The sequence below is a fragment of the Phlebotomus papatasi genome, chromosome 3 (genome assembly GCF_024763615.1).
Source record: "Phlebotomus papatasi isolate M1 chromosome 3, Ppap_2.1, whole genome shotgun sequence".
Taxonomy (NCBI): Eukaryota; Metazoa; Arthropoda; class Insecta; order Diptera; family Psychodidae; genus Phlebotomus; species Phlebotomus papatasi.
Window position 1 is genome coordinate 90,147,042 of NC_077224.1, and position 23,400 is coordinate 90,170,441.

The window sequence follows — 23,400 nt, forward strand, 5'->3', positions numbered from 1 at the left end:
ACTTCTGTATTTCATATAATCACACCCTTATGGTTGAGTATCTCATTAACTGGTGGACAGTTGATTGAAATTGTCATGTTATCAAGGGAATTGTTTTTTGCTCCAAAAAATATAAATTAATCTTTTGATCAATAATTTTAAAAATTTCAAAAATTTCATCGCATTTTTTTTAGTCAAATTGCATTTACTAAGCAATTGACGTATGCCATAAGCTTTCGATCTTGAATAATATCACATTGTGATAAAATTTCCACAATTATTAGCTTTATTTAGTTAATCCACGTAGAATATATTGTGGAAAATATCCAACCGTCACTAAATACTTCATTTTTTTTTTAGATTTACCTTCGAGATTTGAAAATATTTTTATCATTTCCTCAGTGGACAGTTAATTAAAAAAAAAAGTATATGATTGTGATGAATTGATATTTTAATAATTATTATTGTGAATGTGAGATCAAGTATAGGTGAAAAATGGAGTTTTGATCAAAGATGATTTTTTGTTGGCTCCTTTTCATCCATCCATAGCGAGTAAAATATATTTTCAAATAGCATTTATTAATAATGCCACATTGTTGATGGCAATCACAATGAGTGAATGCCGTCTGTTGTATGGGTCTCTGGAAGTTATCTCTGCGCTCTCTTTTGCCTGTTATTATGCCAACACATAAAACCTTCACGTTTAGTGCTAGGCAGACAATAAAAATCTATTCAACGCCAAACTTTTGAATAGCAATTGATAACATTTTCATAATAATACCAACATTTGTTATTATACTTTTATAACACACATACATATTGTTGAAAAGCGCGAAAAATATTATATTTCTCCACTGTCGCATTCATAAACAATACCTTTCGCTTTTTTCTTCCTTCATCCACCACCAATGGGGGCTTTTTGTGCTTTATCACTCTATTCTGTTTCTGGTATAAAGGAAGATCTCAATTCTCCTGGCGTCTGGGACCCTTAGCCCATTGTGGACGAAAAGGCATGAATAATATTCATTTCACTCAATAAAATTTTCTTTTGAGAATTCACAATTATAACTGTGAGCTTTTGTGGCATACAATTTCGTCATTAGGCAATTATTGTAAGAGAAAGGAATTTTAGCAAAATTCTGAAAATCTTACCTGTTTGTCTGTCAGAGACTTCTTTTGCGTTTCCAAATTCCACATTTCGGTATTCCAGAAAATCCATTTTAATTGAAGGGTGGGTAATCCATGAAAAAATTTCTTGACACTTAATCACCAAACAAATCACAAATCTCATTCACTGAATATTATCTCATAAAATTTTCACCCCATTTCCACTTCTGATAGCTCAAGAATAAATTATGAGCCACGTGCCACACACACTATAAGACTTATCCTCGATGGAAGCGATCTACACTGCACCAGTCGACGAGATAAACTGACGATGGTACAGTGAGCTGGGTAACTGTTTGGCGCCTCCGGAAGGAGCACTTGGATAGAGGAGAAGATGGGTTCGTTTTAGGAAATATCTGTGCGCGCGCACAAAATTGTTCCAAACAATATTCCCGCAGAGAGGAGAGAGCAAAAATCTCCCGCCAGAATTGATAGTGAATACAAGAGTGGTTAAATATCATAATTCTCTCTCTTCATCATCATTTTCAATTCAACGTATTCACACAACTTTACAATAAAACACAATTCACAGTGTGACGAGAAAGAAATTGCCTTATGAATGAGCAGAGTTGGAGTTAGATTGGAAGGCATTTTTTCTTTGGGTTATGTACCAAAAACTAAATTTACAAGAAATGCCTCCTGTTGTCTAAATACGAAAAGAAAAAGTCGGAATTATGTTATTTTTTCTATTTAGTTAAGCGTTTGATTTTCGTTAGAACCCAAATTATATGATCTTAAAGATATATCTGACACGGAAGTTAACGAAATTATCCAGCTGATAAAATCCTTTATGGAATGCAAAAGAAAGTAAATGCAACCTTAGTTCTAGAGTACGCCTAATAATGATTTAGGGTTTCGTGTCGCTGCTCTCTGTTCAATTTTTTTTAAGATAGCGAAAGTACCGAATACTATAAAGATAATGATTTTAGTTACTTATTTTGTTAAACGTCTCTAGAGTTTTATAAATGATCACTATATATCTAAAATTGGTCATTTAATAGATCTCATGACCTAACACCTCGTTACGGGGCGATGGGACAAAAAGAAGAATTTTGGTTCACGAGATCTTCATTAAAAGTTGATTAAAAAAAACAACGATTTCCCATTTTTCTGATATATTTGAGACTACAGCGCCCCTAATGTCAGTTTTACAAACTTTATCAGATCTAAAGAATAGTCGGTTATAAATGGATAATTTAATTTTGTCCAAGTAAATCAGCTCAGTGAAGTTGGAGCTATGGTCAGCAAAATCAAATAGTAAAAATGATCAGAAACAGCAAAAATTGTTTAGTCTAGATTAGATTATAATAACCGCTGTTGCATAGCGTAATTTCTGAAGACAGATTTTTTTTAAACATTCCAAATTCTAACCCTGCTCTGCTAATAGTATTACTCTTTCTGTAATTCCTGTAACATGAGGTAGTTTTGCATCATTTGTGGCAATTTCAGCGATAAATGTCTTTTGGTATTCCTTGAGAACCCTCCCGAGGGATTTCCTATGTGATCATGATTTTTTAGGTATTTTATTTACAGTCCTATCTGTCCTTTTGTTAGGCATCTGATTTTGTCTTCAGAATTGAGGGGTGAGAGGAAAAGACGAGGCTTTTAAGGACGATTCTCAACATATTTCTGGGTGGTGTCGTTGAACACTGACTCTTCATCTTCCACCCCATTCACTCATTGTGTTGTCGTCATCATCAACAGACCAACATTGTCCGATGGAGCCACTCAACATCTCTCAGCCGGCCAGCTAGAGACAATGAAGCTCCATTCCTCTTACAATCTACAAGACACTTTCTTCTACGCACCCAAACAATCCACTATTCTACTCCTTTTGTTAATATTGTCACATTATTATTACTACAATTGCTCCAGAGATAGAGCATTGTTACTGAGTGATGGTAAGATTGCGCTTGATGTTGATTCAGTCGTCATTCCTCCCAAAACAGTACTCATGCTGTCAAATATTTTTGCAGTCTTGAGACTTAGATCTTTCCCACTAAAAATATTCACCAATCAATACTATCTTGATTGATAAAATCAAAAGTCGAGGAAAAGTGTCGCGAATTGTTAGATTTTTGAGGGTGTCATTTTGGCTATTCAGTTATCTGCTTCTCAAGTGTTTCGTCTCCCTGTATTTGGACTATTGTCTGCACCAGTGAAAAGTGCCATGGAGAACAAAACATCCTCTTCAATACAAAACTATATATCTAATCGAGTGTTCTGTTGTATCTCACAGTCGAAAGTACAATAGATTTTATACATTTTCTCTCAACTATGACAATCAATTATTATCCTCTGCAAATTTTATTGCTCGAACTCAAAGATCGAGTTCAATATTGATTTTGGGTTACTTGCATTGGATATGTCATAGGCCGTGAAATCCCGAAAAATTTAGTGTCCAGGGAAAAAGAAGTCAAACCACAGGATATCGTGATATAACGTTGATGAGTCGATTAGTCGCCAATGCTACTCAATAAAAAAACAATAAGACCGCTTATGGCAATTGAACATTCTTCAGGGGAAAGCGCGTTACTTTCGGACGATTTATGCATCGTACAAATATTTTTTTTCAATGTATTATAAATTAATTTTAACCCATTATAATGTTAAATTTTAATAGCTAGTCCAATACGTCAAATTTTCAGAAAAGAGATATGGGCGAAATCCATAAGGATCACAGAGAAAAATTGAATTGTCCGAAGCTTGAGTCGTCCGAAGGTAGCGCGCTTTCCCCTACAAGTATTCTGAAAATTTGTGCAAATTCAAGTAACGTGTTTAATTTTGGAGACAAAGTATCTTGCGTCAATCTGATTTTAAAGGCATAAAATTTACTCACTAAACTTTCAGCTTAGTCTACCTAAGTTTAATGAAAATTAATTTATATAAATATTTTTAAACCAATATTTTGGTCCTAAGGTCTAGTTTGGAGGAAGTGACGTCACTATAAGAAATATTGCGAACTGAGAATTAGGAATAATAATGCTGATTGTATTGTTAAAGTTTTTATCATTTATAGATCGTGTTAGGGTAATTCGGAGAAAGATTGTAGGATTGGTCGTGTTGTTCTTGTGGAAATGCATATCGTCTAGTTTTTAATAAACATCGAAATTTTGATTTTTTTGCTTTTAATGATTTATCCATGGCTGTATAAAATCCTTATCACCTAACGAGATAGTGAGTCATATTCTAAACTATGAAGCCCCATCATTGTCTCATAACATGACCTTGCATATCGATTGTACCCATAAGTTATAAAAATGCCAAATTTTTTAACTTACCAGACCGAAGGATTTCTCCAGGCTCGGTTACAGGGACCAAAATTTCCTTCTCATTAAAAATAATTTCCAAAAATTTTTAATTTACAAGAACAAGAATTCAAACATCTAAGATTTCAAGAATATTTATTTCACATTAGTGAATTAATTTTAGTTGTTAATAGCCTATCTCTAGGACTGTTTGATAACTGCAATAAGTAATTACATTGAAAGTTTATGTGTTGTTAGAAAAACAGGATCATCAGCAACTCAGTTGTCACCTGTAAGTGCTGATGTGGTCATATCATCATCTCTCCCCTTCTCACTGACCTTTGGCGGAGTGTTGCTTCTACGTTTCTCCTTGGACGATCTCCTACTGAATCTATCCCTGCGTTCATAGTTGCTTTCTCTATCGCTGTTCCTGTCATAACTTCCATCTCGATCGTATCGACGATCCCTATGATCTCTTCCCCGCGGGATATATCCACCCCTGCCACCCCTTGGCCTAAATGGACGATCTCTTCCTCTACCCCTGAAGTCCCTAGTGTCACGAAAACCGCTTCCACCGCGTCCCCGGAAACCCCCACGCGGATTAAAACGTGATTTGTAGAAGCCGGAACCACGATCGCGATCGTACCCTCCACGGAAACTTCTCTTATCAAATCTGTGACGATCGCCGCTGCGAGATCGTGATCGACTGCGCGAATACGATTTACTGCGAGATCTGTAGGACCGGGATCGAGAACGTGAAGGAGAGCGGCTATAACGCCTCTTAGGATAGCTTAGAGATCGGGACCTACGCCTTGGCGGAGTTCGTGAGCGTGAGTGACTGGAACTGCTGTGCTTCCTACTTTTAGAGCGACTGCGACTCTTGCGCTGGAATTGTCCTATGGCTTTGGGGGATGTGCGATCAGTTGTGGCCAGACGGAAACTCCCAAATTTATCCAGTACTACTGGAGTTGTCTTTGCCGATGCCTTTGTGGCTTCATACTTTTTCTGAGCATGTGGACTGGATCGGCGTCTTTTATCGTCATCCCGGGCCTTGTAGTAAGAGCCTGAGGATGAAGCTGACTGTGTGGGTTGACCCAGGTTATTATCTTCATGGTCAGAATCCTCAGAATCACCCATAAATGGATATTGTTTAGACATAATTCCCTTAGAAGTAGATGGCTTCATATCTCCTCTCTTTTGATCTTTGGTGAAGATCATCTTCCATTTTCCATCCGGATAATCCTTCTCTGGTGTTTGACGCTTCATTTTACCTTTCGAACTGCAAAATTAAAGTTTAGTTTTTCTATTAAAAAAAAAAAAACAGTTGACGGAATACTTACTCATCATCGAATTTTCCATCATCAGATGCTTTTCCATAGATCGAGGACAATTTCGAACCCAATTCATCCAAAACTGGCAATTTTTCGAAAATCCTATAAATGAAAAACCGTTCAAAAAAGTGTTCATGAAATTATTTTTAAAAAAAAAATCTTTACTTGAGAGCTTCACGTAGCTTCTTGTTTTCCAGTTCATCAAGCTCAATTTTGTCCTTTTTGGCTATTTTCTTCTTGTGCTTTTCTTCCTTTTCTTTACGCTTCTTGCGGCTTTCCTTTTTAGACTTCTTTCCATCCTTCTTCTTCTTCTTGCGATTCTTCTCTTCCATCAGCTTCCTCTCTTTTCGATACTTTGAAGCTTCTTCCACAAATTTCCTCACCTTCTCTTCATAGTTGTCTTCATCGCGCGTTATCTCCAGAAACTGACGCACCTTCAATTCATAGTCATCCACAACGGATGGTGGTGGTGGAGCCTGAGGCACGGATTCAGTTCCCAAATAGGGCTGATTGAATTGATAGCTAGAAGGGTCATTTCCAGAACTAACGTTACTCATCAAAGCCATTCTCTTGCTGAGCGGTGACATGGACTTTTCTCGCTTTTTCTTGGACAAACTTTTTTTCCTCTTGCTGTGCGAATCATCCGAACCTGATTACAATTTTACCCATTAAGATTTTTATCTTGCTAAAACATTGTCACTTTCTATAAAAAACATTAACCATGAGACGTGCATAGTTTAGCTTACCAGATGATGAAGATGAATCGCTATCGCTTGATGAATCGCTGTCGGACTCACTGGTGTCGCTAGATTCGCTACTGGAACCACTCGATGAGCTGTACTTTTTGCTAGACTTTGCCTTAGGCTTTTTCTTCTTGAGTTTCTTGTCCTTCTTCGAATTCCCACCCAAGACATCATCCAGCTTCCTCTCTCCCATTGTCTTAGTGTTGAAGTTTAGAGCTGTTGAAGCCATAAAAGATTTTTAGTTTTTCATAAAGAAAAACACTATTTTCTTTACAATTAGGTATTTTTCGGTATTCATAATCGATTTTAATTCGTTTAAGAAGCTGTTCCAATTAACGTAAAAAAAATGTTCAATTATATATTGGTCTTTGGTGTTTCTCTTTGAGATTGATCCATGAAAATATGTTTTTGCAATGAATGTCAACTTTTTGAGGGGATCACTAAATACATCAAAATCAATATCTCAAACCGTTAGGTATTTTTGTCAATCACAGAAAAAAAATATTAGTTGAAATTTTTAACATTATCAACCGAAATATAAGTTAAAGTAATAAAATTGATGCCCACCTGGAAGTTCCAATTCGCCTGGTTCAAACAACATTGATGGCTTCTGCGATCGGTTCTTGAGGAATTCTAGAGAATTCAGAGCCTCCTCATGGTGTGGAATGATGACCAAACAGTCCTGATACGCCTTTCTGGCCTCATCTATTTTATTCTCTTCCTCATAACTTCTGCCTAGCGCAACAAGTGTCTCTCCCATGTATTTTCTGGCATTAGCATGACTGGGATTCAGCTTGAGGGCTGTTTCAAAGTCATCTACTGCCTTTTTGAATGATCCACTGTTAGCGTACAAAGCTCCACGTGCCACCAATCCTTCAACATTGCGCGGATCGATGTTGAGAGCTTTGTTGAGGCACTGAAATGCTTCATTATGTCGACCAACCTTAAAATGTTCAATACCCTCAGCAACCGATCTGCAGGAGAAATATCTTAATAATTCTAATTGAAATCCTGCGTTTGAGAAATGTATTTTCTTACCGAAAAGCACATTTGCTGGCTTGTACTTGACGTAATTCATTGGAATATTCCTGCTGAGGAAATCTTCCTCGCAGACTTGACATAATGGTATAATGTTCAGTCGAGGAAAGACCAACACTTTCGAACAAATATTCCTCACAATATGGATTATTGAAGCTCGGTGAAGACTGCAACACCTCCTCAAAAGTTAAACTTTTCTTTTCCAACGTAACCCTATAGTATTTTTTGGTAAAAAAAAGAGAAAGAACAAAACATGCGTCTTTTAGCATTCCCAGTTGATATACCACATAAGAATGATATCGAAATCATTTTTCTTTCATTTTCACTTGTTTTTTTTTTCAAATTGTATTTTATCCTTGAATACCTGCAAGTTACTACATAATATATTTTTATGCTAATATTCGTCTTTCGCATCCTCTTTGTCAGAAATTCTCTCATGTATTCATTTCATTTTTGATGATTGAAAATTTGGGAGATTTTTTTCTTATATTTTTTCTCTCATATTTTATATTATGCTTTTTGCTCAAAAGAAGATCAATTTGGATTGAACAAATGGCAATCCAAATTATCTCTGTTCATTTTTTTTATAAATTGAACTGAAAAGAAAAGAAGATACTTTTATTTTATATTTTCTATCATTTTATTATTTCTGTGTCCACCGACATTTGTTATTTTTTTTTTCTAAATATGTTTTTTAAAGTCATACACTCTTTCACCACCTTTTTTTTAAATTTTTTTTTTAAATTAAGGTATAAAGGACAGTGTTTCCAATAGGAATTGAAATACAGAAGTGAGCTTATTTGCATGCAGTATTTATTGCAAACTTACTTGTAGAAATCAGGAAAATTTTCTGGGGCAATAACACCTGTCGTGTACTCTTTGTCACCAATCATCCAGGTATTTCCTTTCATTTCACACACCAATTTCTCTGTATCCGGAGTAACTTCTTGTACCTCACAACAAACTACTATTCCTTGGGCTAGGGATCGATTGACAGTCTTCTTATCAGCTGAGTAGGTATTTGAAAATGGCAAATAAGCCTAAAAGAATTTTAAAAGTTTTTAAAGACAAATCTATACACGTTTTCTTTTTACATTTTTTTACCCTGATTGTTAAGTCTTGGACGAATCTATTGAGAGATCCAGTGCTACAAGCTACTTTGACAATATATCCGGGAGTTGACTTGCTCATTATTGTACCAAATACCACATCTTTAGGTTTGATGTTCTGTCAAAAACACAAAATGTTATTCAAAAATTTCATTCAAAAAATCTCAGCAAATACGAAAAAATAATATAGAGATGCTTTAGAAAGTCTAAGCCAAAAGTATGTTATTTTATTTCAAATATTGAAATCAATAGGAATCAATATATTAGCTTTCTATTGGTTCACTGTTCACTGAAAGAAAAAAGTCTAAAATAAATAGAACAATAGAACGTGTCAATATTATTCCAATTAAAAATATATTTTGTATCAAGGAACATTTTACTAGCGGGTAGAGAATATTTTTTTGCAAACATTTTGAAGACATCGCATTTTTTCCAAAATGATCAATGTCTGAAAAACTAAACTAAAACTCATTATTTTTTATGTATTAATTGGTGTTAATCTTTCATTATAAAAACTTTTAAGTGAGAAAAAATATTATTTTTGTGTCACCAGTCTTCAAAGGGTTACAATTCCAAGTTTAAAAAAAATAGAATTTATAACGATTCAATTCAAATCTTTTGTTTTTCTCTCTCAGTGTTCAGACATTATTACTAATATAAATTATATATTGGTATTAAACTTACATTAAAAAAGTGCTTTGTTCTTCCAGTCTTATCCGCGGGTAGAAGTGTCTCAAGTAGGGGCAGTTGTGTGGAAATATCTGCAATATGTGTCCACAGTGATTGTTTCTTCACGAAATTTATAAATGTTGCTAGATTTTTTTAAGTCATATTTTTTTTCATTTGTAAAATCACCTTTTTTCGGTTCATCATCCTCAATAACAATCACATTATTGCTCTCCACCAATTTCTCACTGAAGAGCTGTGTTGCATTTTTGGACATGAATTGATGAAGCTTAAGACGCTTAGCACGATCTTGAAATGTGAGATTCTTTTGACGTTGCTGATAGATTGTGTAGTCGGGATTGTGAATGCCCAATTTTCCCAAGTCACTCTCTCCCCTTTCACCCTCCCAAATTTTCTGGAGGGGCATCCCATGGTAATTTAGAGCTCTTTCAATTAACTTTGAGGACAGTGGTTCACTGCCCATTGTCACTTTATTTTTATTTTTTATCAAAATAGGAAAATACGTCTAAAAATATAGAGAAAATCATTGAATATTCGACATAAAAATATTGAAGACTTTAAATCAGTTGAATATCGTGCTGGAAATAGTAACGCTATTGTTCTTGTTTTTTTTTAATAAACATTTCGATTTTTTATAGTTTTAAAATAAGTGTTGTCTTAATACTTGGTGAATTCAGAATCCTAAGCTACTTGGATTCTAAACTCCCTAAACTCCTATGACAGACACTTTATGACTAATTAATAATTTCTATTTTAGTTCAATTTATCATATCTTTCTAGTAAATTAATCTTCGAAACTTTAAATTAAAGAAGATAAAAGTGAATGCGATCTGTAAGTTCATTGTAAAATTGACTGATAAGTATTTTCGTATTACTGCTCGAAGTCCACAGAGAGAGCAGCAATCCCTCGATTTTTTTTTGATCCCAAAAATGTACACTTTCTACTCCAAACCTATATTTTTTGAATTACTCGAAAATGCATCGTGCGATTTTTTTTTTGTTTTTCGATATTATTTTAAAGGTTGTCCAGGTACACATTTCGTCCATATACGAAAATACAGTTGGAACATTCCTAAAAACGGGTTTTCAAGGTCAAAGGTTAAAAAGGCTGTAGAGAGTGTATTTCTCAACTGAAATGTATCATATTTGGTCTCGTTAGAAAGGTCTTGGAATTCCTGACAAGGTTAAGCCAATTCCGTAAAGTAATGAACTAGCTTCTAGCAAACTAGCAAAGCCTGGGACGCTTTTTCTTCCTTTTTTGGAAGCCATTACTCCATCTTTAATTTATATGTAATATTAAATGGAAGAGTAAATCTTCCCATTGTTCTATTGTCTTGGCCGTGTGAATATCCGATTCTTAAAAAAAGGAAGTCAACCTACCGTGCTATCCTGCGTTAAGGTTTACAGTTTTTAAATACTTTGTAGAAAAAAATCTGCATCACTATTTCCTTCACAATACTGTATCTTTTACTATAAAAATGTAAAATTTTACTCACTTTGTGCGGTTACTGACCAAAATTTTATTCCATAACTCTCCTTGCACTTTTTTCAATAAACTTTTCAATGCTCTAATATTTCTTTTATTTAATTTTTTGGTCTTTAAAAAAAAAACCTTAGGACACAAAGTCGCCGGTTGCGCCCCTTCTGCGCAAAAATCCTCTACGGCACTAGAAACATATAAGTGAACATTTTCTAAAGAGGCCTCTATCAATGAATATTTTTTAATTAATAGAAAAACAAACTTCAAACTTATTAGTTTTTGTTTTACAATAGTAATCCTGTAAAATTATGCACGCTGTCGAAAAAGCAGATTTGACAAGATGGCGACCTTGCCATATTTATCGCATTTTTTGTCTATTTACAATGTTAAAAATATGTTTAATTTATATAAAATTGAAAATTCCAAACCTTATTTATCGAATTATGTTGTGTAAAACCCACTAACTGGTCTTTTTTCACTAGAAAATGTGATTTTTCTTTGGCGACAAAAGACACACTGTTGACTTTGTAAATTTTGCACAAACTTTCTTACAAAGTTATATTCACCACTTTATTGTGTTAAGTATGTCAAAACTTTACTGAGGTTTGAAATGGAATTTGTTTTGTTTACATTTTGATTTGATAAATTATAATTAGTATTTCTTTTTAATTTATTGATGAATCTCTTAGATGCATTCTGTAATTTTGCATTGAATCTTTTCCACTGGTCGTCATTGTACTTTATTAGTAAGTTTTCAATAAAATCATCACATGATATGTCACAGAAAATTAATCTAAACGAATGTCAACGAACCGAACAATAAAACTATAAATATGTAGCTGTATTGGTGCATTAATTGCAGTTCGAGATTAACTTTGGACTCTAGATCAACGGGACAGTTTTCCTTAGACGCGCGCGAAGTAACTGAAAAAATGTCAAAAGTTTTTCGTATGCTGATTATTGGGGCTCCGGCTTCAGGAAAGGGCACCATTTCTGGTCGAATTGTAAAAAGGTTCAATTTCCAGCATATTTCCAGTGGAGATTTGCTGAGGTGGAATATGGATAAGAAAACGGCGTTGGGTGTAGAAGCAGCAAAGTATGTGAATGAGGGTAAATTGGTACCAGATGATTTGATAATATCCTGTGTGGCTGATAAACTGAGTGAGAAAACAGAACCGAGAATTCTCCTGGATGGATTTCCAAGAACCAGGCCACAAGCTGAGAAATTGTCCTCGGTGATGCCACTGGAGGCTGTCGTTAATCTCAATGTCCCGTATGAGGTGATTATCGAAAGGGCCAAGAGTCGTTGGATTCACTTGCCAAGTGGAAGAGTCTACAATATTGGCTTCAATGAGCCTAAAGTGCCCTTCAAGGATGATGAAACTGGAGAAGATCTTGTACAGCGACCAGATGATCATCCAGATGCTGTAAAAAAACGTCTGGAGATCTATGACAGCATCACGAAGCCAGTGTTAGAGTACTACAAAAATCAGGGAATAATTGTGGAGTTCTGGGGAAAGACTAGTGATGCCATTTGGCCAAATGTCGAACAATTCCTTGCCAAGAGTTTAAGCAACACAGAGACTGAGACGCAAAAGACAGCTATCTAATTTTAGGGAGCGCACATTTATTAATAAATTTAGCCACAAATTGGAGTACAACTTGGGATGGGGTCAAAAGTAACAAAGAAATTTATAAATTTAAATGCAGTATTTTCTTGCTCAATAAACTTCCATGAAGGGAAATGCTGCCTTTTCTGGTTCCAGTAAATCAGCCAGGAAACATACTGTTCCAGCAATGCCCTCGTATAGACTGAAGGGACGATCAGGAGTCCGAGCATTTTGCCGAAACTCTGGATCAGATAGGAATTCCATGAACTTGATCGCTCTGTAGAGATATTTAGGGTCTTGGGTGAGTTGATGGAGTAGAAGGAAGACATAGCCATTTCCAGCCACTCCATGACAAATACCAGGACCTTTTAGTAGTAATCCTTTCCGCCAAACCAAGTCAGCCGCCAACTTGCAGGCTCTCAAGTATTTCTCATCTTTGAAGACTAAGTAGGATTTGGCCAGGAGATAGACAGCTCCCGGAGCTCCATGACACCAGTGCACCAGACGTTTCTCTCTTGTGTTGTCCAGAGTTATTGGGAAGTTTCCTTCGGAATCTTGATAGGCCAGAAATCCATCGATTGAATCTTTGATAAGATTGAGGTGTTTTGGGGCAGCTCCAGATTGAATGTTATCAAACCAGCTCGAATTTAGGAGCATGTGATAAATAGCACAGACTCCATGAGCTGCACCCAGATATTCACTGTTGTGATATTCGTACATCAAGGGTAAGGTTGAGGTATTTCTGTGACTATATTCAATCCCACTCTGAATCATGGACTCGCAAATCTCGAGAATTTGATCAGAAGTAAATGGGGTCGCCGGAAGGGTTTTCTGCAGCCAATAAACACCACTCAGAAAACCGGCTCTGCCCACTAGTACCTCATCAGATCCATATTTGTTGAAATTTATGGGCTTACAGGCTGCAAAACCGGCAGAAAAGCAATCCAAATCTTTTTGGTATTGACTCTGGTTGCCGCTTTCATGGGAAATCGCTGCGGAAACTGCGTAGATTCCGGCATTTCCACAAAGAAAAGCACATCTCTCGTCGGATCGTTTGGCATAGTGCCTGGCATTGTTCCTGGCCCTCTCAATATACTGCTGCGCTAGATTAAGAGCTCCTGGAATCTTATCCTTCAACACTGGAGACTTGTAGATGCGATAAAACATGTAGGCAATCCCGGCATCACCCACATACAAATCTCCACGGTGATCTTGCCTAGAATCATTGGTGTTAGCTAAGATAGCACTCACATATTCCTCTACGAGGCCACACACACGATTCTTGTCCACCTGGACTACAGAATTTCCATCAAAATCAGAGAATTTATTCTTAAAATATCGAGACGACATTTTTGTTTATTATTGTTTGGGAAAGCTTCACCCGACTGATCATGACTCTCAAGGTTATCAATTGAAAACGCTATTTTATAATCGCTTCAAAAGTGGGTTTATTTCAAATCCTCATTTTCAAATTTATTTTTATAAATCCAACGTATTTCTGAAGTTCTCCTGATTTTTTTCTCTGACATTTTTAAATTCATTATTAAATTTTAAATCATTTTATGTTCCGGTATTGGATTTCCTTAGACGAGCTTGACGACTGTGATGCCTGTTGTGAGCAGCTCCAATTTCAATCTTGAGATTCTTGGCGAACTCTGTCTCTGGCAAGTTGGAGTTATCTTTCCAAACTTGAATAAATTTAAAGTTCTTGAGGGCTAGCTTCCTATGGACTCCGCTATAGTTAAAATTGATGATTAGATTGTCATCCATCATGTCCTTGAGTTCAGCATTTTGGACAAAATTGACAAAGGCCACCTCAAAGTCTGCCTCACTCAACATCTCATCAAAATCTTTGAGTTCCTGAACAGTTTTCATAGGCAGAAATCTGGTGACCATTGAAGTATTGCTGACAACCACTGGATTTGTATTTGTACTCTTTAGCCACCTCTCGATACTCGATATCCTCTTGTCCATGCTAAGAAGCAGCATATAGATGTCATTAAGTTGATTGCTGTCCGAGGTACTGCCGCTTCCCCTTGGCTTCTTTCTTTTGAGTACAATCCTGATTTCATCATCTGAATCTGCTGGAAATATAGTTTATATTATTTTGATGGAAAGCCTCATTTACTTTGAATTATTCTTACCATCTCCTTTGGCTCCAGTTCTTGCATCAGCAGAAATTTCATACTGATTGTCAACGCTGACCTCAAAAGAGTCCAAGTCAACCTTCTTTTCATTCTCATATTCATCCACTCCCATGTCCTCCTCAATTATCTGCTCTGACAGAGGATCCCCCTGACCCTCACTGTGCTCAATGGTCTGCTGTAGTAAGTCGATATAATTCAAATTTTCGCGTTTCAATACTTTTCTCTGTGAACTCATGATGAATAGAGGTTCCTGAAAGACTTTCCGTACCGAAAATGTCTTCTCTCCAACTGCAAACGTTTTAATGGAAATTTCTATAGATAACATCAAATTTTATTGGTAAAAAAGATACTTGCCTCTTGTGGTATAGTGTGAGTATCGTTTGGGATAGTAAAATGCAGATATTTGAATGAAATAATTGAGAAAATGCGCAAAATTGATCCTTCCACCCAGCAGACGCCATTAAAAGTGACAATGGAAGCGATAGTGTATTGATATGCGTGTGTAGTAGAACTGTTATATCCAGCCACTGCAGCGCTATCTGGAATACAACATTTTAGTTGATATAACAGTCAATGTCACATTATTTCTCCATTTTTTGGATGCGACTTGGTGTAAAATGGTAAATTGTGTGAAAAATACTATCTCCAATGACTATCGCGATCAATTTCTGCCTAGTTTTGATATAAAAAGTGTGCTTTTACGTGAGAACAGACATTCAATAGCGAAATCCTCTTGATTGTAGCCACAGAGCTCCAGTGAAAATTTCTGAGGCTCGCCATCCACGATCTGTTATAACACAAAAGGAAGTTTTTTTTCATCGAAATTTTCTCAGTTTAGTTTGTGTCTATTGTGGGTTTTTCCTGTGTTTTCGTGGCTTCAGGCAGTACAATTGATACTCTGAGGATAAAAGTGAGAAAAATGCCGAAAAATAAAACAAAACGAGGAAAAGGTGAGTAATTGTTCTTTTTTTTCGCAACATTAAGCAACTTTCACTGAGCTTTTGTCTCGTTAATTATCGATTTTTGGGCACGTGTTCATACAAAATCAAGAGAATTTTTTCTCATGCGTGGCACTCTTTTCTGTCCAGGAAATTGCAAGGGAAATAAACCTAAGGGAATCCAGGGGTATATTAGCTTTGAAAGAAATAATCTCATGGTCACCTGGGTTGATCATCCTTGGATCACGGTGTGACCTTGTGACTTGCTAGATTTGGCTTAGAGCCCCCGTTGTGACGTCACTTACGTGCTAAGAATCAAATTTCACGGGATGGTGCAATAGAAGTTGCCTCAGGGAAAGGATTGTGGGCGGGAGGCGGGATGACTCATTAATTACTAAATGATTTCATAACACATTTTAATACCTTTCGCGCGCTTCTTCAGGTCGCCTGGTTGACCATTCGGACGACGAGTCGCTCAATGACAATGCCAGTGTCATCTCTATGCAGTCAGACGATTGTGGTGGAAGTCTCGAAGATGGGGCTGATGATATAGGAAGTGTCACAGAGAGATATGAAGAGAAATTTGTTCAGGCTCTTGAAAATGCTCAAGAGAAGTCCATTCAGACACGCTTAGGAGCACTTCAAGCTGCCTGTGAGATTCTTATGCTGCGTTTTATGCCAGACACTGTTGATGACCGAAAGATCACCCTCATTGATATTATCGAGAAGGCACTGAGACGTGGGAAGGGAGCAGAACAGGCTAATGCAGCCAAATTGGCGCCATTGCTGAGTATCCAGTTGGCTGGAGACGACATTATCCCCAAAGGGCTCAATCAGACGCTCATTGTCACTGCCCAGGACAATTCTGTGTCTTATGAAGCGAGAGCAAAGGTGAGTCATCTTGGTCAGTGGGTATTTGATTGAATTGTGCAATTTGATAATTTCACAATTGAAAGCAAGTAAAGGCAGAATGAATGAAATGAATGAAAGCCACATAATATAGTTTGTTAGCGAATGATTAAAACAAAAAAATTTGGCAAAAAGTGAATTCTGAGGAAAATAATAATAATTAATGATAAGATTATTTGCATTTGATTGATTTGATAATACTATTAACACCACTTGAACATGAATGTTATCAATTCGTCTATGCTGAAATTCAATTTTCTATCAAGAGGAAAATATGTCTTTTTTGTAAACTGTTATTTGATTAATCAAAAGTACTTGTTTTTTTTAATCATTTTAAAAGAGTTCGTGTTTTAGAAACAGAGATGGTTTGAAATGCATGTAATTCTTTCTTTTGCCATTTGAAATAAAGATATTTGATATTTTGAGTGCATTTAACGATTTTTCGTATAAAATAACAAATAATAGCTTTATAAATTAATAAATGTTTTAGTATAATTAAAAAATACAATACTTTCTTAGGGTGCTAAAAGTTCGGCACAAAAGTAATAGTGAAAGTCAATTTATGTCTCAAATTGCTCGTGGCATGGCTGTTCTGATGGAAATATTCCGTCTATGCCAAAACAACAAGACAAGTTGTGTAGCATATTTTTTGTGGATTCACAATTGCAAATTTATTCAGCTGACTGCCAGAGATACATTAACTGCTAAATTTAATTAGTTTACCTGACAAATAACAATCCATACAAATTAATTTTTAGTGCTGCACAGCCCTGGGTTTGATCAATTTTCTGAGTGAAGACAACATTGGAGATATTTTGAGTCATATGAAGAATTTTGAGTCTATCTTCTGTGGCAGCTATCTCAAGGGGGATCATACACCGAGTTCAGCCTCCGCTGAGGCTGCTGTACTTCACAGTGCTGCTCTGGGAGCTTGGAGTTTGCTATTGACACTTTTGCCACCTGGTGACTTTGTTTCATTTATGAAGGAGCGAACTCTCCTGCCAACTCTGCCAAATCTCATTGGAATGCTGCGTTCACCACATTTGGAAGTGAGAATGACGGCTGGAGAGGCGATAGCTTTGGTACTGGAGTGTGGGAGAATACATGATGAGGACTTTATGGATGAACATCTGCCAGATTTGATTGACATGACAAAGCAACTAGCCACAGATTCACAAAAGTTCCGAGCGAAGAGGGATAGGAAAACACAGAGGGCTACTTTTAGGGATGTTCTAAGATACATTGAGGTAAAAGAAGTCTTTGGGAAGAGAAGGAGGGTTTTTTTTTCTGACACATTAAGATGACTTTTTAGGATGAAATATCTCCGGAAATCAATGTGAGATTTGGAAAAGAAACACTGGTACTCAACACCTGGTCCATGCATCATCAATACACAGCTGTCTGTTCGGCTATTGGTTCGGGAATCAACGTGCATCTGGCTGAGAATGATTTTCTGCGAGATGTTCTGCAGTTGGGTGAGAAACTTCTGCCCATTGGGAATGTGGCATCAAAACAGAGCAAGCTGGAGAAGCATCTCATCAATGCAGCTGCATTCAAGGCTCGTACAATATCCAGAAGCAAGAACCGAGATAAGAGATCAGCCGTCATTAATTGATGACTAGCCCAATTTTTCAGACTCATTTTTTCTACTCTAGGTGCGACTTTTTTTTTAATTACTTTCGTTTTTTTTCTGGTTTTTTTCACACTCCAAGTCGGGTGAAATTTTTTTGTCTAAATCTAAATTGAATGTTTTCTGTATATTCAAAGAAAATTGTAGGTGAAAAAATACTTTTATTTCCTATTATACCAAAATATTACATTAACCGTAGCTATTAAACCAACTAAATAAATTGGGTATACTTAGGAATTTAATGAAATATATAGTGTAAAATAAAAAAAAAATAATTTTCTTTGAAAAATATCTAAATACCTGAGAATAAATTAATCAAAAAGTCCCTCACTTGTTTATCACTACCTTATTAAGTTATTATTTTGCTAACCATATCGTTGTTTTACCTATTTTTACATGTACAAATTTGATTTTTTTTTAAATACCGCTCACATTTTTGTGTTGTAATTTATCATACTTGTCAAAAATCTGTTGATTGTAGGAGAGGAGATAGGATTTCTTCGACGCTCTTCCCAGCTTGATCATTGTTTATTATATGATCCCATTTGGAATAGTTGTCTAGGTCGCACTCAGATTCTGCATCATCAATTCCCGACTGGAACTTCCAGCCTCGGGAAGTTCTTGTGCTATCTGAGCACTCAACCCGAACTCTAAGCATCTGTGAAGGATAATTTTCTTGGAACCAAAGGATATCGGTTTTCCTTCGGATGTCGCTAACGATACAAATAGGTTTTGTGACTTGTTGCATGGCTTTTCGACAGAAGATCCCATAATCCTTCGCTCGTTGTTCTTCACTCCAAACAATCATTTCCTTACGGTGGAGTTCTTTGTATGGACCATCGCTTAGGAGCTCTTTGAGGTTTAGGTTCTTGTCTTTGGCCCAGAAGGATTTTATTGGTTCAGAGATTCGAACAATTTCGCATTTTTCCGTGCCTAATCTGAAATTCAAATTGTGAATGAAGGTGAAGGCAGAAAGCCTTCGTTAAAAGATAACTTATTCTTATTATAAAAGGAAAAGAGTAAACAAAAAATCCACGTAACGAATTTAATTTTCATGGAATTGAATTATTGAGAATCTTTCATATGCAAATCTGAGCTGAATAATATGCCAGTGTGATTTAATAAGTACCCTTGTGATTCTAGAGAGCTTGTTCATATAATTATTTTTATACCCGATTGAGTTGATGTGCAAAATTTAATTTATTTGTTACTAATTATTCCTTTGGGTAAAAAAAAATATTTTTATGTTGCGCTCTTTTAATAAAAAAAAATAGTTCTAATGTGTTTCTTTCATTTCTACCGTACATAGCAATTGCGTATAGTTAGGATTAGGACCTAGGACAAACAAAATACTACTTCTACTGTTATTGAATTTTAAGTTTATTAGTCAATTACAATAGAACTCCTCCTATAAAAAATCAAACGTGATTATGGCCGTCACCTTATTTTTTTAATTCTCTTACATCTTAAGCAGATTCTCAGTGAGAAAGTCCTTGCCACTTTTTCTTTTACCACTGAACAATAACAGTATTCGTGGACTCTCCATATGATATCACTGAATTTTCTCAAAAAGAGCCTCTCTTTATCAATGGTTTGGTATGCAAAGTAAAAACAAACTTTCTAGACGAAAAACTCGTCGAAAGATTAATGAACTTCGCAAACTGGCCGTTCCACGTGGTGGCGCCCGGCGACTTGGAGGCGAGTTACGGCCACGTAGCCCATCGTGTCAAAACTTGCGCGAGCTCTCTCCTCGCGATTCCGACAAGAAGTTCTCAAACAGTCGTGCAGTGATCAAGTTTCTCCAGCGATTTTCTCACTTTCTAGTGTAATTTCCAGAAATCTGCCACCATGGGGAGTAAGTAGGGGAGCCCCCAGAACTGAAGCTGTAGCAGGAATTGTGGGATTTGGTGTAAATTCATGGGAATTTGGGCAAAAAATTGCGTTGGGAGAGTCCCATAATTTTGCTTACGTATACAACACAGTGTGAGAATTTACCGTAATTCCAGAATCCTTTAACTACAGCGACTCAGTCCTGGATAGGATACTTAGGGAATTAATATACTAACCATGTCCTATTTTCAGTAAAATTCCTGGAGGTGATAAAACCCTTCTGTAGCATATTACCTGAGATTGCCAAGCCAGAGAGGAAGGTGAGTGTACAGGAGCAGTTTCAGGGTATATCAGAGATTGCTTAAATGTAGGAGATTGTCAGAGGAAGATTTTGTTAATTTAAATACTCTTTGGAAGGGTATTTGAGAATTTTATGTAAGGGATTCTCCCGGCTGATATCCTAACCTCATTTTACCTATGCTCACAGATCCAATTCCGGGAAAAGGTGCTATGGACAGCCATAACACTCTTCATCTTTTTGGTATGCTGCCAAATCCCTCTTTTTGGCATCATGAGCTCAGATTCAGCTGATCCCTTCTACTGGATTCGTGTTATTCTGGCATCAAATCGTGGAACTCTTATGGAATTGGGCATCTCGCCAATTGTTACATCCGGATTGATCATGCAACTTCTGGCCGGAGCTAAGATTATCGAAGTGGGTGATACACCAAAAGACAGGGCACTGTTCAATGGTGCCCAGAAGCTCTTTGGTATGGTGATCACGGTCGGCCAGGCCATTGTATATGTCATGACTGGAATGTATGGAGAGCCATCAGAGATTGGAGCTGGAGTCTGTCTCCTGATTATTATTCAACTATTCGTAGCGGGTCTAATTGTCTTGCTGCTGGATGAACTCCTCCAAAAGGGATATGGATTGGGCTCTGGAATCTCCCTGTTCATTGCAACAAATATCTGCGAGACAATTGTTTGGAAGGCATTCTCACCGACCACAGTCAATACTGGACGCGGAACAGAATTTGAGGGTGCTGTTATTGCTCTATTTCACCTTCTGGCCACACGTCAGGATAAAGTTCGAGCTCTCCGGGAGGCTTTCTATAGGCAAAATCTGCCAAATCTCATGAACCTCTTGGCCACAGTGCTGGTCTTCGCCATTGTCATCTACTTCCAGGGCTTCAGAGTAGATCTGCCCATAAAATCAGCAAGATACAGAGGGCAGTACAGCAGCTATCCCATTAAACTCTTTTACACTTCCAATATTCCCATCATTCTTCAATCGGCTCTAGTATCAAATCTCTACGTGATCTCACAGATGTTGGCAGTGAAGTTCCATGGGAACTTCCTGGTCAATTTGCTGGGCGTTTGGGCTGATGTGGGTGGTGGTGGCCCTGCCAGGTCATATCCTATAGGAGGATTGTGCTACTATTTATCCCCGCCGGAGAATGTCGGGCACATTCTCACTGATCCTATCCACGCTCTTCTCTACATTGTCTTTATGCTGGGCTCGTGCGCCTTCTTCTCCAAGACGTGGATTGATGTTTCCGGCAGTTCTGCTAAGGATGTGAGTAATTTTCTTCTTTCTTAGTACACGGTAAAAAAAAAATACAATTTCAATATTTTGGCAACGGTTTTTTCGACAAAAAAGGGGATAAAAATACTTATTAAATTAAAATCCAAATGGAGGGCTACATTCCATTCTACTCTAGCTATGTCAGTTTAAAATTTTATAAAAGCAATTTGATTTTTTTGCAAACTTCCATCCAATGCTCCGTGTACAAAGGATTATAATCGATTCATTAACAAGAAATTTTCAAGAAATTTAAATTTGGCTCCATTATGAGTGCATAATTTCTAAAGATATTCTGCTTTTAAATTGTTTAAGATATGTTTTGTCTGATTTTTATTGAATTTCCCTTTTTATCAAAAGCAGTTTTGCAAATTTCTAAGTGTCGGAGGCTCAAAAATGACTTAAAGTTTGAAGTCTGTTGTATCTTCTCTTTCCGAGAAAATTTTGCATAATGCTACAGTGTTGATGATTTAGGAAAGATATTTGGAATATGTGAAGAGATAATATCTCATACATGGTCAGTTCGAGACGAGGCACTTCCACTATCATTAACTAGTCTAGAGCACAAATTTAAATATTCCAAAAATTGCATTTTCAGATCTTGTTTAAAATCAGATAGAGTACGTTTAAGTGTTAAATATTTCCAAAATGAAGTCATATTTTTGTTCATGTGTAAAATAGAAGATCAATGAAGTTGCATATAGGTATTACCGGGTTGCAAACACTTCGAAATTTCTCACTCAAAGTTTGTCAATGGATTTACCGTGTAAAACACCAATCTCTCAGCAATTTAAGCCTTGTGATGTTAATGTTTGCCTTATATGAAATCCAGGTAGCTAAGCAGCTGAAGGAGCAGCAGATGGTGATGAGAGGTCATCGAGATCATTCGATGATCCACGAACTCAATCGCTACATCCCCACGGCGGCAGCTTTCGGTGGTCTTTGCATTGGGGCTCTATCCGTGCTGGCTGACTTCCTGGGTGCAATTGGCTCTGGCACGGGTATCCTCCTAGCTGTAACAATTATTTACCAGTACTTTGAGATTTTCGTGAAGGAGCAATCTGAGATGGGAGGCATGAGTACGCTATTGTTCTAAGATGGAGATGCATCCTTTGGGATGAAATATTTAGTAAAGAAGACAAAAAAGACTTGCTCCCGGGTGGCAATTAAATAAGAGAAAAAAAAAAGAACTAAAAGGATTTCATTCTCTCCTCTTTGCGAGCTGAACAACGGATGAGGGCGAAGATTGATGTAGTATAACAAAATGTGTGTTGGAAAAATTGTTAAACTACATTTCATCTCTTTTTTTTATTTACTTACAACTCATGCAGACATTACACATTTAATTTAATGTTAATTGAAGGAGATATTTCTTATTTAAAATTCCGTGTAAAGATCAATACAAAATAAGATTTATATTTCACCTGATATTTTAATCTTTTCCTTTCCAACTCAATTTTCGCTATTCTCAAATATATTGCCCGTTTTTCGGGAATATTAAATGTTTTCCATGGTGGAAATAGAAGTAATTTTAATACCTGTCAGCTCTCCCTCTATACTCTCAAACCTTCGAAGATATACACTTGAACTTACAGGCTTTGCTTAAAAATATCTCTGAGAAGGAGAACAATATCTATAATCATCTCTTTCCTTAAGCACACTAAATAAGATATTTTATTCCAGAGATCGAGTTCTACGTCTGATAAAAATTTACTATACTGAAATTTGAGAAGGGGGGGGGGGGGTGGGCAGAATCAGTCCGGGGTGGAATTATACAATGGGGTGTTATAGTTCTCCTTGGAAAGAATATTGAGCAAACTATTTATTCAGAGTCAACTAAGCCCTCTCTAAAGTCCAACCCTTAAAATATTTTAAAAAAAAAAAGTGATTTAATATTTTCTAGGCTATTTTTATAGTCCAAAATAATACCACGTGTTTTTCATTGATATCATTTTAAAGTGATAAAATA

General features: G+C 36.5%; 8 protein-coding genes across 10 annotated transcripts in view; 3 read left to right on the top strand and 5 right to left on the bottom strand.

The window, feature by feature from the left end:
- Positions 1-1,373, bottom strand: part of LOC129807649 (transcription factor SOX-1) — a 141,205-nt gene extending 139,832 nt beyond the window's left edge. Inside the window, exon 1 of the mRNA XM_055857061.1 lies at positions 1,132-1,373. Within this exon, the coding sequence (XP_055713036.1) occupies positions 1,132-1,176 (45 nt within the window). The 5' untranslated portion in view covers positions 1,177-1,373. The remainder of the gene's footprint in view (positions 1-1,131) is intronic.
- Positions 1,374-4,533: 3,160 nt separating this feature from the next.
- Positions 4,534-11,377, bottom strand: LOC129807653 (tetratricopeptide repeat protein 14 homolog). Its single transcript, XM_055857070.1, has 12 exons — positions 11,211-11,377; positions 10,799-10,969; positions 9,471-9,807; positions 9,300-9,376; positions 8,611-8,733; positions 8,335-8,546; positions 7,507-7,719; positions 7,036-7,442; positions 6,472-6,684; positions 5,891-6,374; positions 5,735-5,827; positions 4,534-5,673 (listed from the first exon to the last, which is right to left on the bottom strand). Exons 3-12 carry the CDS (start codon positions 9,763-9,765, stop codon positions 4,674-4,676), a joined length of 3,117 nt encoding a protein of 1,038 aa, XP_055713045.1. The 5' UTR covers positions 9,766-9,807; positions 10,799-10,969; positions 11,211-11,377; the 3' UTR covers positions 4,534-4,673.
- A 337-nt stretch (positions 11,378-11,714) lies between these two features.
- Positions 11,715-12,527, top strand: LOC129807662 (GTP:AMP phosphotransferase AK3, mitochondrial). Its single transcript, XM_055857080.1, has one exon. It carries the CDS (start codon positions 11,715-11,717, stop codon positions 12,390-12,392), a length of 678 nt encoding a protein of 225 aa, XP_055713055.1. The 3' UTR covers positions 12,393-12,527.
- On the bottom strand, positions 12,390-13,742 carry LOC129807658 (lanC-like protein 3 homolog). The gene has a single exon (XM_055857075.1). The coding sequence runs from the start codon at positions 13,740-13,742 to the stop codon at positions 12,504-12,506; it is 1,239 nt and encodes a 412-aa protein (XP_055713050.1). The 3' UTR covers positions 12,390-12,503.
- LOC129807661 (uncharacterized) lies at positions 12,390-14,774 on the bottom strand. Of its 2 annotated transcripts, none has more exons than XM_055857078.1 (2): positions 14,537-14,774; positions 12,390-14,473 (listed from the first exon to the last, which is right to left on the bottom strand). In XM_055857078.1, the coding sequence occupies exons 1-2, from the start codon at positions 14,772-14,774 to the stop codon at positions 13,953-13,955; spliced, it is 759 nt and encodes a 252-aa protein (XP_055713053.1). In that variant the 3' UTR covers positions 12,390-13,952. The 2 variants fall into 2 exon arrangements, with proteins under 2 accessions (XP_055713053.1, XP_055713052.1); XM_055857077.1 differs by having other exon boundaries at positions 12,390-14,476.
- Positions 14,775-15,430: 656 nt separating this feature from the next.
- Positions 15,431-18,341, top strand: LOC129807657 (interferon-related developmental regulator 2). Its single transcript, XM_055857074.1, has 4 exons — positions 15,431-15,489; positions 15,920-16,368; positions 17,145-17,633; positions 17,699-18,341. The coding sequence occupies exons 1-4, from the start codon at positions 15,459-15,461 to the stop codon at positions 17,999-18,001; spliced, it is 1,272 nt and encodes a 423-aa protein (XP_055713049.1). The 5' UTR covers positions 15,431-15,458; the 3' UTR covers positions 18,002-18,341.
- Positions 18,161-19,562, bottom strand: LOC129807663 (phosphomevalonate kinase). 2 transcript variants are annotated; one of them, XM_055857082.1, is made up of 2 exons: positions 19,480-19,562; positions 18,161-18,954 (listed from the first exon to the last, which is right to left on the bottom strand). In XM_055857082.1, the coding sequence occupies exons 1-2, from the start codon at positions 19,560-19,562 to the stop codon at positions 18,477-18,479; spliced, it is 561 nt and encodes a 186-aa protein (XP_055713057.1). In that variant the 3' UTR covers positions 18,161-18,476. The 2 variants fall into 2 exon arrangements, with proteins under 2 accessions (XP_055713057.1, XP_055713056.1); XM_055857081.1 differs by having other exon boundaries at positions 18,161-18,993.
- Positions 19,563-19,640: 78 nt separating this feature from the next.
- Positions 19,641-22,859, top strand: LOC129807655 (protein transport protein Sec61 subunit alpha). Its single transcript, XM_055857072.1, has 4 exons — positions 19,641-19,871; positions 20,099-20,166; positions 20,334-21,425; positions 22,264-22,859. The coding sequence occupies exons 1-4, from the start codon at positions 19,865-19,867 to the stop codon at positions 22,525-22,527; spliced, it is 1,431 nt and encodes a 476-aa protein (XP_055713047.1). The 5' UTR covers positions 19,641-19,864; the 3' UTR covers positions 22,528-22,859.
- The last annotated feature ends 541 nt before the right edge of the window (positions 22,860-23,400 follow it).

What these genes read in the sequence shown, in the direction of transcription:
- LOC129807653 (XM_055857070.1), bottom strand. Translation starts at nt 9,765, where the DNA reads ATGGGCAGTGAACCACTGTCCTCAAAGTTAATTGAAAGAGCTCTAAAT. An exon ending in AGGCGAATTGGAACTTCCAG is followed by an intron (nt 6,685 to 7,035) that starts GTGGGCATCAAT and finishes TGGCTTCAACAG; the next exon opens with CTCTAAACTTCAACACTAAG. An exon ending in CGATTCATCTTCATCATCTG is followed by an intron (nt 6,375 to 6,471) that starts GTAAGCTAAACT and finishes AATTGTAATCAG; the next exon opens with GTTCGGATGATTCGCACAGC.
- LOC129807662 (XM_055857080.1), top strand. Translation starts at nt 11,715, where the DNA reads ATGTCAAAAGTTTTTCGTATGCTGATTATTGGGGCTCCGGCTTCAGGA.
- LOC129807658 (XM_055857075.1), bottom strand. Translation starts at nt 13,742, where the DNA reads ATGTCGTCTCGATATTTTAAGAATAAATTCTCTGATTTTGATGGAAAT.
- LOC129807661 (XM_055857077.1), bottom strand. Translation starts at nt 14,774, where the DNA reads ATGAGTTCACAGAGAAAAGTATTGAAACGCGAAAATTTGAATTATATC. An exon ending in AACTGGAGCCAAAGGAGATG is followed by an intron (nt 14,477 to 14,536) that starts GTAAGAATAATT and finishes CTATATTTCCAG; the next exon opens with CAGATTCAGATGATGAAATC.
- LOC129807657 (XM_055857074.1), top strand. Translation starts at nt 15,459, where the DNA reads ATGCCGAAAAATAAAACAAAACGAGGAAAAG. An exon ending in TAAAACAAAACGAGGAAAAG is followed by an intron (nt 15,490 to 15,919) that starts GTGAGTAATTGT and finishes GCGCTTCTTCAG; the next exon opens with GTCGCCTGGTTGACCATTCG. An exon ending in CTTATGAAGCGAGAGCAAAG is followed by an intron (nt 16,369 to 17,144) that starts GTGAGTCATCTT and finishes ATTAATTTTTAG; the next exon opens with TGCTGCACAGCCCTGGGTTT.
- LOC129807663 (XM_055857081.1), bottom strand. Translation starts at nt 19,562, where the DNA reads ATGGAGAGTCCACGAATACTGTTATTGTTCAGTGGTAAAAGAAAAAGT. An exon ending in ACTGAGAATCTGCTTAAGAT is followed by an intron (nt 18,994 to 19,479) that starts GTAAGAGAATTA and finishes CTTTTAACGAAG; the next exon opens with GCTTTCTGCCTTCACCTTCA.
- LOC129807655 (XM_055857072.1), top strand. An exon ending in TTGCCAAGCCAGAGAGGAAG is followed by an intron (nt 20,167 to 20,333) that starts GTGAGTGTACAG and finishes CTATGCTCACAG; the next exon opens with ATCCAATTCCGGGAAAAGGT. An exon ending in CCGGCAGTTCTGCTAAGGAT is followed by an intron (nt 21,426 to 22,263) that starts GTGAGTAATTTT and finishes TATGAAATCCAG; the next exon opens with GTAGCTAAGCAGCTGAAGGA.